The sequence below is a fragment of the Lygodium microphyllum genome, chromosome 16, assembly GCF_053477565.2.
Source record: "Lygodium microphyllum isolate KBCC chromosome 16, Lygodium_microphyllum_v1.1.10, whole genome shotgun sequence".
In the NCBI taxonomy this organism is placed as follows: Eukaryota; Viridiplantae; Streptophyta; class Polypodiopsida; order Schizaeales; family Lygodiaceae; genus Lygodium; species Lygodium microphyllum.
In genome coordinates, this window is record NC_141150.1 from 6,810,281 (window position 1) to 6,828,387 (window position 18,107).

General features: G+C 42.8%; 1 protein-coding gene across 1 annotated transcript in view; it reads left to right on the forward strand.

Annotated features, from left to right (window-relative positions):
• The window catches only part of LOC148022496 (uncharacterized), a 58,033-nt gene extending 40,162 nt beyond the window's left edge, over positions 1-17,871 (forward strand). Inside the window, exons 6-8 of the mRNA XM_087695466.1 lie at positions 15,744-15,820; positions 15,968-16,566; positions 17,056-17,871. Coding sequence (XP_087551592.1) covers positions 15,744-15,820; positions 15,968-16,566; positions 17,056-17,391 — 1,012 coding nt within the window. The 3' untranslated portion in view covers positions 17,392-17,871. The remainder of the gene's footprint in view (positions 1-15,743; positions 15,821-15,967; positions 16,567-17,055) is intronic.
• Positions 17,872-18,107: the final 236 nt, after the last annotated feature.

An 18,107-nucleotide genomic window follows, 5' to 3' on the forward strand; every position in this document is an offset into this window, starting at 1 on the left:
CATAGGCGAGGCGAGCTCCCTAGGTATGTCCTGCCCTTAATGTGCCCTGACCAATTGCGGGGGATATACAAAGGGCTAGGGGATTAGGGATGGAGCTAGCCGACCAAGGTCACTGGACGTACCTAATTTGAGGACCCCTAGGTGCGGTGCTGTGATCGTGTGTGTGTTTTTTTTTCTTTTTTTTTCTTTTTTTTCTTGCTTTTTTTTTGTAGGAAAAAAATGAATATAATCAATGTCATACATTGAGGCTATTAGCCTTTCATTTGGATTGAGAAATGTTAGGATGCAAAGGCTATGAAGGATGGATATTACAGAGATGATTGTGTCACCAGCCTTGATGCTAGAGGAACTGTTGAGATGAAGAGATACACTTGAGATTTTGCAAACCTCCTTGCGACACACTCGATGTTGGTACAAGCGAGGTAACGACTGTCGTGAGCCAACTATAGAGTTTACCCAGAAAGAGAGCGTGTCCCATGAATGTGCTTTGGACCATGCGATGGGGGTGGTTGGCAAGGGTGTTTTTGGCAACGTGGCTTCACAATGGTTCATTGTGGGGTTGTTGGTGTTGCGGTGATTGGGTATTGAACACTTTTGCCCAAAGATCTGTCTCATCTTGTATCCACTTGTCGCTTCATAAGAGTACATGCATGGCACATGCCGCAACTATAATAAACCAGTGCAATGCAAGGAGACATCACTGATCTGAATTCTATGGTGTTGACTTAGACATTTATCACCTGCGCTTGATTAGTTTTCTCTTTTGCTAAAGACGTGAAATATATTAAATGCAGATATGAAAGTTCATACAAGTCGGAAACATGTCAACACTTAACAACCCGGGAACACTTAACCATTTAAAAACAAACAGTTATGGCCAGTTAGCATTTGATAATCTCTTTATGCATCATAGGCTACTCGATTTGTACGAGGCGGGGCGAGTCTGGGTGGCTAGGTGATTGGGGCTTTGCTGGTGTGGAGCTTCCGTGAGGTTGAGCAGGGAACATGTCGGCCGGGACATGAATGGTGTAATCCCGGCCCGCTACCGTCTCCAGAATGTCTTTAAATAATTCATTAAATTATTCTCTTTTCCAAGCTGCCCTTTCTACCTTTGAGCATCTGGGGCCCGAGCGGGAGCTGGGAGTTCGTGCCACTAGTACTGCCACCTGTTGCATGTTTCGAGTCTCGACTTTCCTGACTCAAGGATTCTTCGGCCTTCGCCCTGGGCAGTGTTGCTTAGGGCCTCGCTTCTTGGCATACCTCTTGATGGTGGGCACATAGCGCTCTGGTGGAGGGGCGCGTGTCACATGCTTCCGCCTTCTGCAAAGAGCGTCTTTGCATGCTAGATCTCCATGATTCTCCATGCGTTCTGCCGCAAAAGGAAACCTGCAAGATGCACTCCAAGGGTTAGACCTTGATACAAGATACAACTGTTTGCATGGAAGGGATTTTAGTGTGGTTTATGAAGTGCATATGACAAGAAGGGGAGGGGTGAGGCATGCGGTGTTTGTTGTAGAGGAATGGCCCCCATGCTGATGTTCATGTTGCCTCCAGTCATTAGCGGATATTAGTTTATGCTAAGTCGCGTGGATTGGTTGTCATGGAGTGGGATAGGGCACATCCTCGGAAGGGTAGACCAAAACGGAAAGGTGTATAGAAAGGGACTGTACCCTGTCTACAACATCAGTGTTGTTGGTCAAGGCCTCCTATGGCGGTAATGTGGGTTGCATGCCCTTCACTTGGAGGTGGGAATGCTCACACAGCTTTTAAATGTGTGATGAGAAGAGGACTTGAGGAGCTTAGCCTGTTAGACCCAACTCTTCTGCCTGCGCTTGACTATCATTGCTTGTGTGTGTTGATATTATTTATACAAGGTGACACAAGAATCAATGTTTATTTATATACATATTTATGAGTCCATGTCACTTCACGAGGATAAGAACCAAGTGTAGAACTCGGGGTTGTACCGGAGCGTGGCACATGCATTTAGTATTCGTGGCAGCTGACTTAATACTGTTAGATATTTTGCCACGTCGAGTAGCATGGAACCTTGATCGAGTCTACTGGCAATATGTAACTCCTCCTCAGTGAGAACCTTATCAATAAAAGGGCGCTGTAGCTTAGTCCCAGCTAGGTCCGTACCCCGAATGCCAGTGAGCACTCGAAGGGAAGTTGGTGCCACGTAGGTTGGGTCTCTTTGAGACCGCCATTTGGCTAGTCTCTCTTCTGAGACTGTCATGATTCGAGTCCCTAGTTTGGCCATTACAACGCGGCTTTCGCACCAACGCTGCTCAAATTGACTCTGGCTTGCTAACATTCGCTTTAGTAGCTCTATGTCTACGAGATTTGGTCGGCAGAGTACTTCATTGAACGTGACGGTTAAGCGCAATTCGTCAGCCTCGTCAGGGATGAGTCGCATATGTTCATGCAAGAGCCTGTCGTAGTGCCCGTTAAGATGTTCTCATTCTTCCCATGATAGAGGAAATGTCAAGTAAACTCCAAGTTGCTCCTTGGGGATCGTGTCCATGTCCACAAGGACGTAGACACGCGCGACCACTTTGAGCTTAGCCTCCAACTCAGTTAAGCATTCTGCGACACTTCTATGTTCAATGAGGGCTTGGTCGGTTGCTATCTTATGCAAAGTTGTAAGAGTTTCCTTAGGCTTTAGCATGGTTGGGGGCTCAGGCCTAGATGAGCAAGATTGGTCAACGCTAGGATTTCTTATGCTCTTGGGGTTCTCACTTTTCTCCTGAGGTTTTGCTGCTATTTCATCATGGTTCTTCTCGGATGTGACTGGTATAGATTTGTCACCGTGTTGTGAGAGCGTTGTATCCACTCTTGATTGATCAATGTGAGTTCTATTGTCAGTGGATAGAGTGTTGCAAGCAACTGTTGATGGCAACGGTTGCTTTGGTTTTTCAGAACACACAGATGTGTTTGAAGTTTCACCGCTATTAGGAGAGGCATCAGTGGGTTCATTGGTGGATGGACTCGATGCTTTATTCATCAGCTCTCTAGCGCCCTTCGTCTCAATGTTCTTGGGGTCCACAACCACCTACAACTGTTGTTGTTTTCTCTGCTTTCTCCTCTTTTTCTTGGTCAATGAAGGTGCCTCTCTCAACGACTCAGGATCCTGGGCTATATCGACCATTGATGTGCTTGGTCGGGTCTCCGCATTTCCTTTCTCTAGTGTGTCCTTATGGGACATAGCCGTGGTTTGCTGGATAGCCTCGCCCGGTTGTGAGGGCACAACTGCCGCTCTTTTTTGAGAGTCTAGCTTTTCAACCAACTCCCTTGCGTTTGACTCCTCCGTCCTAGGCTTTAGGCACTTTGAAAGTGCTGGAGTTGTCGAGGCATTTGGTTGCGACACCTCCTCCATAGGTAAACTACCAAGGACACGTTCCACAAGGGGCATTGTCACAGCCAAGGGCTATGACTGCTGTGGTCCCTGATTGGAAGTAGTAGCAGCTAGTTTAGTGGGCTAGCTACCTTTGGTGGATTGTGGTGTCAAGTCCCTAGGGCAATCAGAAGTGGTTGTGTCTTTTGTTGGCCTTTGAGCACTCATCTATGTAGATTGAGCATGAGTTGATCTGGTCACATTAGGTTGCTCGTGCATACCCTTGGTTCGAGAGCTACAGATGTCATCATGTCCCACTTCTTTGACGATTGGAAGCTTGGATGGAGATAGAGATTGGAATTGAGCAGTCGCCCTTGACAACTATTGTAGTGCTTCCTGTGTTTGTTTGGGAGAAGAGGGCGTAGGAGATCTAGGACTCCTAGGTGGATGTGGCACTAGCTGAATGATTTTCTCAAGGCTATTAGATGATTGTGCCATTTGCTTTGTTGAGCGAGTAGCCTTGCCACGAGCAATGTTGTGCCTATAATGTTTGTTCTCCCCTTGGGAAATCAAAGGCTCATTGGGCACTAATGGCTTTTGTGCACGCTCAATGGTTACATATGACATCTGCTTATTAAGCATGCTAGGTTGAGGCTCTGTCTTTCGAACACTCATGTCCGGTTTCTTACCTCGAGACGTAGAGTTTCTCTTAGATTTCCTCCTATGCTTCGTTGCTTTTGATGCACTCTGATCTTCAGTCGACCAGGGAGGTTTGGCAAGGGGTTTTGGTACCTAAATCCATCGGTTGCCTGCATAATACCCTTGAGCCCGAAGCAACTCTTTGGATATCCATCATGGCGTTGTGCTAGCTCTCCATCGATGCCTTCGCCTATAAGGCTTGGGCTTCTTTTGTGGTCTTCTATGATTTTTGTGAATCCAAACCCTGTCCTTGGCCTTGTCTCTTGACCTTCTTGTTTCCGGCATGGCCTCACTCACTGGTTCTCGTTGTTCGACCTGTGCTTGTATCAACTCTTCCAACAAGTCCTTGCCCTCGTTTGTAGGCTTGACTGTTATGTCATCACCTTCCTTGCCTTTCCCTCGAGGTTTGATGAGGTCACCCTTGCTAAAGGTTGTGACTATCCTCACACCCGATAGTGTCAGGTGTATCCTCTGTGCTACATAGTCAGCCTCACACTTGGTCGCCCTTTTGAAGGGTCTTCCTAGGAGGGTTTCTTTCCCGCAGCTAGCACTATTTGGAGGAACATGAAATAGGATATGCAAGCTTTCTGTTTCAATTGTCGCAAGGATTTTGCACTTCCCTATGAGTGCTTGTGGGTGTCCCCCATAAGGGCTAAGAGTTGCACTAGTCGGTGTGAGTTCTGGTTGGCCTAGTAGGGTCCATGATTCATAGGTCAAGATATTAAAATATGCTCCTTCATCAATTAGAGCATCAATAGTATGCTCTCTTTTCGCGGTGAGTTTGACTCTAAGATCAGCAGGTGGTACTATGTTTTCATCTTCGGGGTCTTGGCTTGTAAATTTAAGCCTTCTAACAGATGCCCTTGAGTCCCCACTTGCATGACTAGACGTGGATTCTCCACCAATGTCTTGGGTTGTCTGTGCAGTGTTGCTCAAGGTAAATCTCTCGTCAAGAGTGTCATGTCTAGTCATCTTGGAATTTGTAGCTTGCTGATGTTGCATTTCGCTCTGACTAGACATGGTATGAACACAATATCTTTGTGTTCTAATGGCGTGGCCTTTTTGGCCTTGATGGCTAGTTTGGCCCATTGATGTTTTAGGGGTCTCTGTTTCTCTCTGTTCGGGTATGGGCTTTTGGTTGCTCTTTTGCGAGTGAGGATACATGCTCATGTAGAGCCATTACTCCACTAGGGTTCAATTTGGAGGACCTGTCACGGCGTGCATTTTCTCTCCAATCTACTTGGGGGAGGTGCGGAGGGGGTAGAGCCTCCTTTGTGGGGGTTCGGGGGGGGGGCAGTCCCCCTCGCTCCGCATGGCCGTTACGGTAAACACCATATGTAATTTGGAGGACCATTTATAGCCAAATTTTGAACTACATGCTCAAATTTTAGCCCAGTGATGGGATCTGTGATGTGCCTTTAGCTCTACATAGCCTTTGGGGTCAATCTCGGGGTTTAGATGCGTCAAAATTTATATTCTAGATACCTGTCCGATTTTGACAGTTTTCTATCTGATTTTCAGGAGTCCGATTATTAGAATCGAACGCCTGATTTTGGGTTGGTCCGATTGGCCCAGTGGTCCGATTTTGCTCACGTCCGATTCGGAGAATCGGATCAAACAGGGTGGTCTGATTCTGACTGGTCCGATTTTGACTGGTCCGATTCTGGGTTGGTCCGATCGGACGGTTGTCCGAGCGTCCGAGTCCGAGTGGTCCGAGCCGGACGGGTTGGTCCGATCGGACGGGGTTGGTCCGAGTCTGAGTGGTCCGAGTGCCACGTGGCACATCCAATCGGACTAGTCCGATTCTGGGAATTGGACCAGACTGGTCCGACTCACTCTCAGTTGGGCGGTCTGATTCTGAAAATCGGACGGTCCGACTCCTGAACTCGGGTGGTTCGATTCTGGGAATCGGACCACTGCGAGTTGGTCCGACTGCGTCGGCGGCGGGCGCGATTCCCGCACGTTTGATCCCTTCTTACTGTCTGTTGTACACAATCACCACAAACTTTCTAGATCTGACTAGAGCACTTGTTGGAAAACATCAGACTCACCTGGAGGAGCATGAATCGTCGGCGCCTAGAAATCGGGGTGGCGCTCCCTCGTCCTGTGAATCAGTTCTCTCTCTTTCTCTCTCACAAGGAAAACCAAGGAACTGAGGTCTGTCCTGGCCTCCCAAGGTCCTGTCCCAGCACTACAGAACCTTACAGCTAGTTCCCTGTCCATGTCTCACCCAGAAACTTGAATCTGGTCCCCTATTTCCCTGTTTTAACCTGTTATACAGCAACAGAAACCCTACTGTTTACTTGTTTTTTCTTTGTTTTTCTCCTATCCTAAATGCATCCAAATCACAAAATAAACACCTATACTACATTCCACAACATAAATCTCAGAAAGCAAAAAACCTACTTGCCAAAGAGATCGAATATCCTCTTCAACCCCCTCGCTTCCTACCTATCTACCTCAAGTACCGGTTCCGGTAAAACCCTACTCCAATGCTAGATTCGAAGCGTGCAAGCGCTCAAGGCTTGAATCCGTTGGTCCCGGACGGAACCAAAATGTGGGAGGTTTCACTCAACCGCCAAGACCCATGGACCGCTTATTGTTTCAAGCGTTCCAAGCCGAGCACTAATGGCTACCTCTCACATAACCAACGTGCCATCTATACCTACGAGTGTAGTGAGCTTACCTCCGTGCCGTTTGAGTTACCTCCTCTCCCGCACACTCTAGTAGCTCCACGATCCAAGTTCAAGCTTTAAGCAAGCTCCATGCTCCAAGCTCCATTGCCGCGAGCAAGACAAGAGAAGAGAAGAGAAGAGAAGAAGAGAGGAGAAGATGGAGAGCTTCTCCTTCTCGGTCCCTCACTCTCACACACTCACTTCCTCACACTCTCACACTCCCTCTCTCAAGCACAAGCTCAAGCAAGCAAGAAGAAGAAGAGGAGAGCTACTTTTGGCCACACACAAGAATGAGCTTCTCATTCACTTTTCAACTTTATATACAAAACCCTAAATCCCTTTTGGGCGGTCATCCCCTTTTCTCCTTTTTACATGGCCGGCCATAGCCTAGGCCCTTTTTTCCATTGTCCTATCTTCCTGGCTTTCTATCCACTGTCCGTCTATATTTACAAATTGCACGGGTAAGAGCCCGGCGCTCTTTTACAAGATTTCAAGGTGCGTCTTTTTATTTTAAAATGCGCCTTTCCCCTTTTGCCTTTGCCTTGGACTTTTGAGGTCGCCCTTGCGCTTTTGGCATTTTCTCATTTTCTTTCTTCAGTCGGGCTATCTTTTTTCCGCCTTTGCTATGTGTCTTTTCCACTTCCTTTTGCTTTCTTCGTGTTGGGGTTAATATCCTCCGATTGGAAGAAAGTAGTAGTCACAAACATTTTGTAGAGCTTTCCTCCCATAAACAACTTTTTGTGCACAAGAATTTCCTCATTATGTTCATAAGCGAGTCCTTGACATGAAAAGCTGCCAACTCCAACAAGTCCACGTGCATGTACTCAACATCATAGTCCTTTATTAGGCTGTATAACGAATGACAAATAGCACTGAGTGAATGATCGAAGTTTTGACTTGCAGTTTCAGAGTAAGCAACTTAGAGAAACGAATAATTAGAGCAATTTAGATATAGCAGTCCACTTTACAGCTTATGGATGAGGGTTCCGAGCAATGCTTCCTCTAGTCAGCAGCTTTTCATTTGTTCCTTATCATTGCATCCTTTGCAATCTTAAGTTTTCAATTTCATTGGCACGACTGCTACTCGTTTTGTCTTCGTCATTTCTTCTTCCGTCATCCTCTGTAGCAGGGAGTGCACTTCTAAGCTCTTCGGTGTCAATAGCATCGATTCTTTACTACCTTTGTCTCGAGTCGAAGTCCACTATCATCGCAAGTTTTGTTAGCACTTAAGCTTTACATTGACTTGTGTCGTCTCTCATGATGATCCTCGTCCTCCGTCACAGCCGACAGTCATTGTCCCTCTCTCTTGTCTAAATATGATCATCTTCTGTTGCCGTCCTCTCTTTGTTGTCGAGGAGTAATTGGGTGTCCCTTTCTTTGAAGACTTCGTTGAGGACTCACTGTATTGAGTTGACTTTTTTTTTGAGGACCACCTTCAAGCTTTCTTCCCTTCGGCTTTGTCGCAGTCTTTTGGCTTCACTTGATCTTAGCAGCGTCTTTGCTTCTTAGCACAGGTGGCCCTCGTTCCATCACCTCCATTGTTGGTCTTCCGCCAACATGATCCGATCTCCCTGTACTCTAGTCATTTTATACCAGTTTTTTTGCAGCTAAAAACACACAGGATTAAAAAAAACTCTTAGCTTTTTCCTTAGTGAGAAGCTTAAGGAAAGCTTTTAGCGTTTTTATCATGCTTCATTGGTGTGACATCATTGAATATGTCAGAAGTACCTCTCCAATTTGACTAGCAATGTCAATCATTTTAAGCTTTTTACTTTTTCAACCTCTTTTTACTTGTTCCAACCAAGCTATTAGCTTGTTTTTGAGAAAAACCAGCATTCAAGATTGTCATACTAAAGGTTGATAGTTTAGATTCTTTTGCAAGACACTTTCATAGGTCAATCAACCATGGGAATTTAACACCTTCCCATTACAAAAAGTGTTCTTTTGCAATTATCACCAAAAGAGGCCTTTGTTCAAACCCAATAGATTTTGGGAAAAAAACTGAATATATCTTTTTCAATGCGAGAAGTAGTTCTCATGTTACCAATGCTCATATTGTTACCTAGGGAAATACTAGTCTCCTTTCAAGATTTCTTGTATCTGTAAACAAAATATGTAACACTGTTCACAACATATTAAGTCTCCACCATTTTCACAAAGATTGAGAGTATGGAATGTAGCGAATCTCCACTTGAATGTCCTCAATATGAATGGATAACTTTAAGCTTTCATAGTTTGCTAAATGTTGATCAAATGTTGCTTATAAAGAGACATTTTATCTGCACTGTTATCATCTGAATTTCAACAAGTCCTGGAGTCTTCTTCATGAATTGTGCCCTATCAAGATTACGATTTAGAAAAGATCTTTGTGCTATGTCATTCATACAATTTGCAAATTTGAGACCATACTTTTCAATCAATCAAGCAATGCTCCAAAAAAACTTATGAATGTATTGAGGAATTTGTGCCTAGCTTAACTACATGTGCTTGTGCATCATGCAAATACAAAAGAAAAAAACAAAAACTCATAATGATGCTGACTTAACAGTTCAAAATGTTGGCAGAAAACTTCGCCCTTCAGTTTGCAGTGGTAGACGCGCAGCATCACGACAACGGCAAAGAATGAGAGAGAAGAAACTCAAAAACACAAGAAGAACAATATAATAATGCATTGAATCATGCGATGAGAAGAATAATTGATACAGGGGAGCCGAAGCTCAAAGGATAACTACACTGTCTTGTTGGAATCTCGTGGTAGCACCTATGGAAAATTTGCACAATGGAGTAAAATGCAGTCCTCCATGCAATGGGCTATCAAAGTAATCATTGGAAGGTGAAGGAAAATTGTCGAGGGAGTGAATTGCGATCCTCTAATGATCACCAACTATTGAGGGAGCAAACCACAGTCCTCTGATGCTAGGTAATGACTTAGGTAGGAAAACGCGAATCCCAGAGTATCGAAGTTGTTAAACATAGGGAGAGCGGCCCAAATGTTGATGCTAGGTGGATAATGATGACACTAGACTAGATGATGGAGCATGAGTCGAGAGTTGCAAAAGCGTAGGACCCAGCAACCTCTTTGAGAGACGAGTGATGCCAGGTGATGGAGGAGGAGCCACATTGCAAAAACGCAGGTCCCAGCAGCTCGTCTAATAGAAGAGTGATGAAATCATTGATGCTTAATGATGTGGACTATCTCTAGAGGCTAGGATGTTGACCTCAAGTTGGAGATGATGATGCCAAGCAAGGAAAAGGTCTCCATACTAAAAAACACAGGTGAATGTGGAGCTTGATGGAAAAGGGTGTTGACCCCAGGAAAATGATAGTGACGCTAGGTGCAAGATGCTCCAAATGAAAGGATTGATGGTGGAATAGGGCACTTCAAGCAGAAGAGGAAGGGTGAAGACAGTCACGAGCCACGAATCGCAATGTCCTTTTGAAGGGGTGCGAGGGTAGTGGAAGGGGCTGGTGAAAGAAGGGAAGGTTGTCCAATGATGCGGAAAGACGGGTGAAGAACGAATGAAGAGTGGTAGAAGTGGTGATAAATGAACGAAGTGATTGCCTATTTATAGGCATAAGCTGTCTAGGGTGGTGCTCACATAGCTAAATAAGTCACCAAAATGTGGACACCATTCCTTTTTGGGTTGTCAACGTGAAGCCCTAAATGAAGTGTATGAATTGGAGTGGTTTCTCAACACTAGTGCCATTTATGGTATACGTTTGTTCTATTTATTTTGGGGCTCCCTCCATAGTTCCACATCATCATCTACAAGTTCTATTGAGAGAGCGTCGGTACTAGTGCCTATGAGCTGGTGTGGTGACTCATTGTTGTGAGCATCATTGTCTTGTTTGGTATATGGATTCCATTTTTTAAGCATTCTTCCAAGTTCACTTCCTTGGACATTTCTTTTCTATTTTCTCTTCTCTCCTTCTATTCAACAGTTTATCACAGCATTTGTTTATGCTTCCATTGCTTTTGACACATCACCTATTAAATATGCTTCCACATGTCATAATTTGAAAATACATTTGAATTTTTCTTTTTGGCTATATTGAGAGCTTGGACATCCTTATCAAATCTACAAGGTCAATTTCTATGTGTTTAGCATGTTGAGCCTTGGTATTTCCATCACTAATGACATGGCCATATTGTTCAACATGAGTCTTTATAATGATTTATATTATTTGATTATATGATATCTTGCGCATTTCTCAAAGCTAGCAAGATTTAAAAACTTCATTAATGTGATTTTTTCCCTAAATTGAAGGTTTAATATGATATCCATGCTTTCCTTTCACGACTCGTCTCGCGAAGAAATTTCTTGTGATTTGTTTGCTATCTTATTCTTTAACTTTTCCTTAATAAATCCAATATTTTAAGGCATTCATTCAAACATGAATTATTTAAATAGAATGTTAATAACACGATCTTCAATGAAATTAATGAGTATAAATAATAAATACCACTTTATTATTGCTTGTATATTTCCAACTTAGAACATGGGTTAAGAGCCAGGAAAATAAATAGAGTAAATGAGAGCTCTATATGCCATTAAGCAACCTTGGTATCTCTGAGTGTTTAATGTAAATCAAGGCTCCCTATCAAATGTGCTCATTCTTTGTGAAATTTCTATGAATGAAACAAATCCTTTTTCAATTCCATCTATTAATAGTTCCTTAAAAGGACACCCTTTTGTATGTCAAAAATGTATAAAAAGGATAACTCAAATGTTCCTTTCTTTGAACCTACATGATAGGCTTACATACTTTTGGTTACCTTCTCAAGCTTTGTATCTTGTCGTTGATTAGAATATTCTCTTCAAATAGAATAGAGTGACACATCAAAATTCTTGTTGATCATATAAACCTTGTAGAAGACAAAGAACACTTGTAGGGGTACCTAGATAGAAGCGAAACATGAATATGTTTTAAGGTTTCTTTAGGGAGGCATTCATAGTGAATCCTCGTAGTTCTCCAACATGCTCATGCAAGCTCACCCAGTTTGGTGCTCACATATGTCTCCATCCATGTGGCCTAGCATGAAGGCACTCCTAGAAGGGGAAGGTCAGTCATAAATGTGGTAACCTGACTCACTAATGTCTTGCCTAGTTTTTCCACTAATAACAATGCCTAGTTCATGACATCTACACTAGTCGTAGACAACTTATGGAGGTTTGCAAATTTTTTATATTCTTCTAGTGTTGATGACGATGTTGCATGGTGAGCTTCATTGCTACCTATTCAATTTTGCATATTCTCTCTAGGTTGTAAAGTCAAAGTCCACCTAATCTATCATATAGCGATGTCCACATCGATGTGGTAGGGCTCTAATGATTTTCAATCCATAGTAGTAACAATGCACATATTATGCTGACTAAAAGTTCCAAGAAAAAAGTTCCCTAATCATATCCCAATAACAAAACATTGAATATGTTATAGGCTAATGTTATTTTAATAGCCCTATAGGAGTGTCACATTGATGAGGATCAATTCATTATTGCAGCAGAGGTGAGGATCATGTCGTTATTGCAAGATTATTAGTAGAATGCCCCAAAAGGTATTGTTTTGAAGGTGATCATAAGAAATCAAAGATCAAAGAAGGTATATAGATGGCCACAAGGTATAGTACATATAGCCACACTGTGACTTTTTTGCTACAAAACTCATTTAACATGTCAAACCCCAACAATATCTTGCATGGCCATTTTCAAGAGCACGATGGCAAAAAACATACAGGTGAGGGTCGCTCTATCACCTTGTTTATATATTTGTTTAGGAAGACGTACAAGCACAACAATCATGACATCCTTACTATCATGTTTAGAATCAAACTCTTAAGGCATTTCAATCATGCCATTATAGTTATGAAGTTTGGAGCTGAAGCTGTCAGAGTGTTTGAGAGTGCAATTAAGGTCAATGTGTAGAGGGTAAGGGGCTCCTTGAAATCACTTTCAAAAGTCCCATGTATGGTGAGAAATTATTTCACCACAATCACGGACAAAGTATATGCAGAGGGAAAGGGTTCGCGGGGATTCTCTTTCTAAGTCACGAGATGGGTAGCAACGTATTGGATCACAAAGAAACTTTATGGAGCTCTAAACTTGTGTATTTCCTTTCATGGGAGCCAAGTAATGATATATGATTGGTGATCGAAATATTTGTAGTAGAGGAATTTGTGATAGCGTGCAGTTGAGAGGAACAATGAACACGGGGTGAGAGTGAAGGAGGCGGCGAGGAATGCATGGGATGATACCATCCAGCCCCAGCACACCTAGCTGATGAGCATGACTGTGGGCACCGTATCCAAAGTAGGAAGCTGGTGAGGAGGGTTGGCAGGAATTGGACCATGAGGCGATTTGACTGATATAGTGGAGAGGGTAGGCCGCCTATAAATGGTAGTAGTTGCTGAAGTTGGCTGGCCAGCATTTAATGCAGGTCAGACGAGCAAAACGGAATAAAATATGCGAGATGGAGTGCTTCAAACTGTCGCGTAAGCTCCATAGATCTGATCGACGACCCCTGGCAACAAATTCTTCCTTGGAAATGATAGAAACAGGCTGCCACGGGACAAATGCAGGGATAAATGTCGACCTTAGGTTGTCAGTTCGTGTGTGCGTCTAGTCTGCCTCCAAGCTTTGATTATTTTAATTTACTACCAGTTTTATTGTTATTATTATTATTATTTGTACGAAGCGTTAAAATGTATTAAAAAAAGAGAGTGAATTTTAGAGCTGCTAGTGAAGAGGAGCTTCAATATAGAGGATCTGAATGTGATTTAAGTTGATTCATGATGTAATCTAAAACCAGTTGTATTATTGCTATCAGCCTTTTATGTGGCCGACCTGCTAGTTTGGGGCCCTATTCAGGCTAGCCAGCTTGGTTATGATTATGGCCTATGTATGGGGTAAGTTGTCCCTCCTCCAGTCACTTTAATATACATCATATTTGTAGGTTCTATTAGAGAGAGGGAGTTGGTGCCCATAGCCAGTACTTCAGCATTGAGCCTGTGCTATCTCCTCTTGATAGCCATTTCCTGAGCATCTCTATTCTCAGTTCTTTTGCATTGTTATTCTTTCTTTGTAGAGTTTCTCTTCTCTCGTGTTTATGTAGTCAACAAAAGTAGATTCTCATGTTGTCATTGTTGCATCCATCTCATGCATGATTTCAAAGGTTCATTGCTTTCATTTATGCTCATCTTTTACATTAAAGGGGAAGGTCATAGTAGGCCTCTTCGCTCAACGCTGGGTTTGGTGATGCATTTATCACTCAAGACACTCTATTGCCAGCAAGGGAGTATGAGAGGGTGGTAGAGGTGAGACAGTTGAGCCTCATCCATATGTTCCACACAAGTGCAAAGGACTCAATGAGGGGCTTCCCTTCTGCACCAGACAAAATTTGGTAGGTTTTGAAAACTTGGAGGTCGAATCGATATCCAGGTTCATGATGAGCTCTTTTTCTTGAAAGAGAGTAGAATACACTCCTAGTGTGAGCTCACATGAGGGGACATTTTGATAGTCTGCGAAAGGCGGGGAATCCTTGGTGACGTATTTGTTGTAGTGGCTTTGTTGATGGGCGAAGAGAAGACTCGCTATGACTACTTTCTCTTTTCACGAGTTGGTATGATCCACATTGACATCAAGTTCTCTTTGAGACACCTTGATTTTGGCTTGATTGACCATGACTTGGGTATTCATGGTCCAATCTAAGGGTCATTATCATATGTACTATGATGAATCATATCATTCTATATTATATTGTACTAGATCGCCCATGATTTAAGAGGGTGTCAATGGATTTGTCAATCCATATGTGTGAGTTTGAGATTTTATTATAAAATGTATTATTGGTGTCGGTCTGTTATGGTGCTAACTTGTGATTTTAGGCCCTATTTGGGTTGGTGGACCTAGTCATGACTATGGCCTACATATAGGCCATGTGTTCCCTCCACTCACTTTAGTAGACACCATACTTGCAAGGTTTGTAAGAGAGAGGGAGTGAGTGTCCACATCTAGTGATTCACAGTTGCTTCTGTATGGTATCATCTCGGTATATGGATTCCATTGCCCGAGCAATGTGCAATAAACATAACCTTTGTGTGTCTCAAAGATCCTGAATTCAAAAGTAATTTGTATCTAACTCGCATGATATGCTGCATGTGTAATCTGTAATCGAAATCATAAGCAAGTTAAGCATGCACATGTGTTTCAGGCAAAGATAACTTGATGGAGATTATAAAGAAAATGGGTAACCTTGATGGAGCAAAGAAAGTGCTCCTTAATTCTTTCTCTTACCATTCAGCTGTTAACTGGAAAATGATGCACTCATTGGATACTCGCTCTTGCACTTATGGCTATACCGTGGAGAGTTAGAAAGAAGGGTACACTATTGCCCTCAAGAGCATTGCCCTTTTTTGAGAGAGAGAGAGAGAAGTATACCTTTTTTCTTTGATTTTCTAAATGAGATTCTTTTTTTCTCAAAATTTAAGTTATCTACACATTTCAAAGCTAAGTGGACAACTTAACTAAAGTTAACAGTGGATAAATTTTTTGAGACTTACACCACATTGTCACCACACCATTGTATAATCATATGCCCTAAAAGGCAATGCTAACAAATAGCCCAAAATCGTTGGTAATTATCTGAAGTGCTTGCTGGATACTAATCTTAGTGACAAATTTAGGTTCAACTGGAAAATTTTCTTGAAAAGGAAATCCTCTCTCACTTTTGATTGTTATTGTGCTTTCTCCAATGCTTGGAAGGCCTCACATAATCGACACCACATGCCGGCGACACTGCACGAATCTTTTTCAAAGTCTATATTCCAATGTGATTCCTTTGTTCCAAACAATTCCATTATCAAGGCATTCGTCTTGATGCATAAGTTTGTTAGGGATGTATGAGTGGAGTGAACTTGTTATTATCCAAGCTTAATCCACAAAACTTTGGTCTGGAAAGGCACCGTCTTAAATTCATACTAGCTTGTGCTGATGCTTGTATGCTGTATAACTTCTACCAACAATTGAAATGCTCAGACATCATCAACACGGAAGATGGCAGGCTCGGATTGGAAGAGTTGCTGGAAATAAAGATCTGTACCTTGGCACTTTCAGTAAGTCTTTTAGTAATGATTCACAGTTAGCTGTACAGGTTGAATCGGCATTGGGGGAAGACCTGCATTGGCTTGGGATATTTAGAATTTCAAGAGAGTTAAATGATTTGCAATCTTCTAACATATGTATACATACATGATGATCAGGCACACAAGAAGAAGCAGCTGAGGCGTACGACATCGCAGCTATTAAGTTCCGAGGTGTGAATGCAGTCACCAATTTTGACATGAGCAGATATGACATTTCCAAGATTTGTGCCAGCACAGTGCTTCCTATCAATGCTCTGGCTAAACGCATGGTGAAGGACGATGGAATCCGTCTGCAGATAAATAACATCAACAGTAATACTGGCAGCCATGCGAACAACTTCATCTTTAGATATGCTGATTGTGGTCAGAATGGTCTCCTTGGCCTGCAGACGAGTGACCTGAACCATTTCAGTGGTTTGACGAAGAGCGCGCAAGAGTGGGGACTTTTGCAGTATTCATCACAGGAACCCCAGAACCCATTGACATGGACGAAAGCTGCAGGTGAGCAGGACTATCAGAAGCCCGAGTTTAGAACTGATGTGGGCGTGTTGCCTTTCCAGCACAGTAAGTTCCTTCAGTCCATTGAAGGTGGCAAGAGTGGCCTACACATCCACAACTTCTTGGGCCTGAACGGTACCACCGGCAACAGACACTCGTTACAAAATCATGGACCTCAAGCTGAACCGTATTCCAACAATAGCAGCTCTCTCCTCCAGGTAGGGACCATTTATCCATATTACTGGAACACTTAATACATTAGAAGAAGGTTGTTTTCAATGCAGGTACATAGATGTATGCTTCCATGGTCATATAGATAACGTTCTTGTTTTAATCCAATGTTGATCAATTCGTGCCAATACAGATCATCACATGCATGTTATGCCGAAAGCGGCGAATTATGCATGTTACAAACCACTCTTACTCATATCTGGTGCCTAGATCTGTTATTAGGATACGTTTCCACATGTCTGTTCAAGCGGAAAATGCACCTCAGTTAATGCATTAGTACCACCAGGTCAATGTGCACTTGCACTCCATAATATGCACCTATGTTTCTACATCATCGATACTTACCTGCTTGAACCGTTCATGTCCATGCACAGCTTCTTACGCATTCAATGATTTGTTTTGCTTTTGCATATCATTAACGATGATGGGTTTTGCTTTTCGCATATCAACATCATTAACGATGATGGGTTTTGCAGGAGACTGCTTCAAGATACTCCACCAAGAGCAGTGGTTTTGAACAGCTTGCGGCGCCTGGACTTTATATGCAGGAACAGCATGAGCAGCAACAGTATATTGATCGCGATCAGCGTTTGCATCAGCAATCGATTGCAGCTACTACTACAGCTAGCCTTGTGAAATCTAATTACAGCAGCTGCAGTACCGTTAATATGGATGACAACCACGTTAATCACTGCAAGTCCACTGCTGCTGCTGCTGTGACGATCCCATCGATGACACCGAAAGCAGCAGCAGCAACGTTCTCTCAGCTACTCTCCCCAACGCCCATTTTTGCAGCTTGGAATGAAAGCTGATAATTTATATTCAGAGAGCAAGCTGGAAATGATTCCACTAGCGAACTCTGATCGATCAAAAGCTTATATATAGCTAGTACACATGTCTTTGTAGCCTTAACCGGACCTGTACCCATATAACAACTATCAATAAGAGAGGGCGAAATTCCCCTCCGTAGATCGACCATTACCGATAATCCAGGCCCTTCGACTGTGCCCGCCGGGAGAGAGACAATGACTTAGCCTCCCATTTTGTTTGTGGCATAGGTGCCAAGGGAAACAAGAGCGTCTGTGCAGGACAAAAAAAGGTTGTAGCCTACTTCGACAACGTATATTATGTATTATTTTGCTTTGGCGCCATACTCGCATTACTTTGTAGATTTTCTCGTCACTAACAGATAAGAAACTAGCATTCATAGTGATAGGTTTTGCATGTCTAGATGCTTCTCAAATTTCTTTTCTAGTAAGCACCAAGCTATGGTTCGAGTGTGGGAGTTCAAACCTTGGATACACTTTTCAGACTTACATAAAGTTCAAAGTCTTTTAAAGCATTACTCAAAGTTCAAAGTTTGCTAAAAAAGGAAAACAAAAATTCAACCACCCATAGATGCTTTGTGACAGAAATTATGTTCTAACCACCCATAGATGCTTTGTGACAGAAATTATGTTCTTCCTTAGACTTTCTTAGAGTTGTGGAACCATACTCCACATGAATATGCAAGAAAATAGAATGCAAA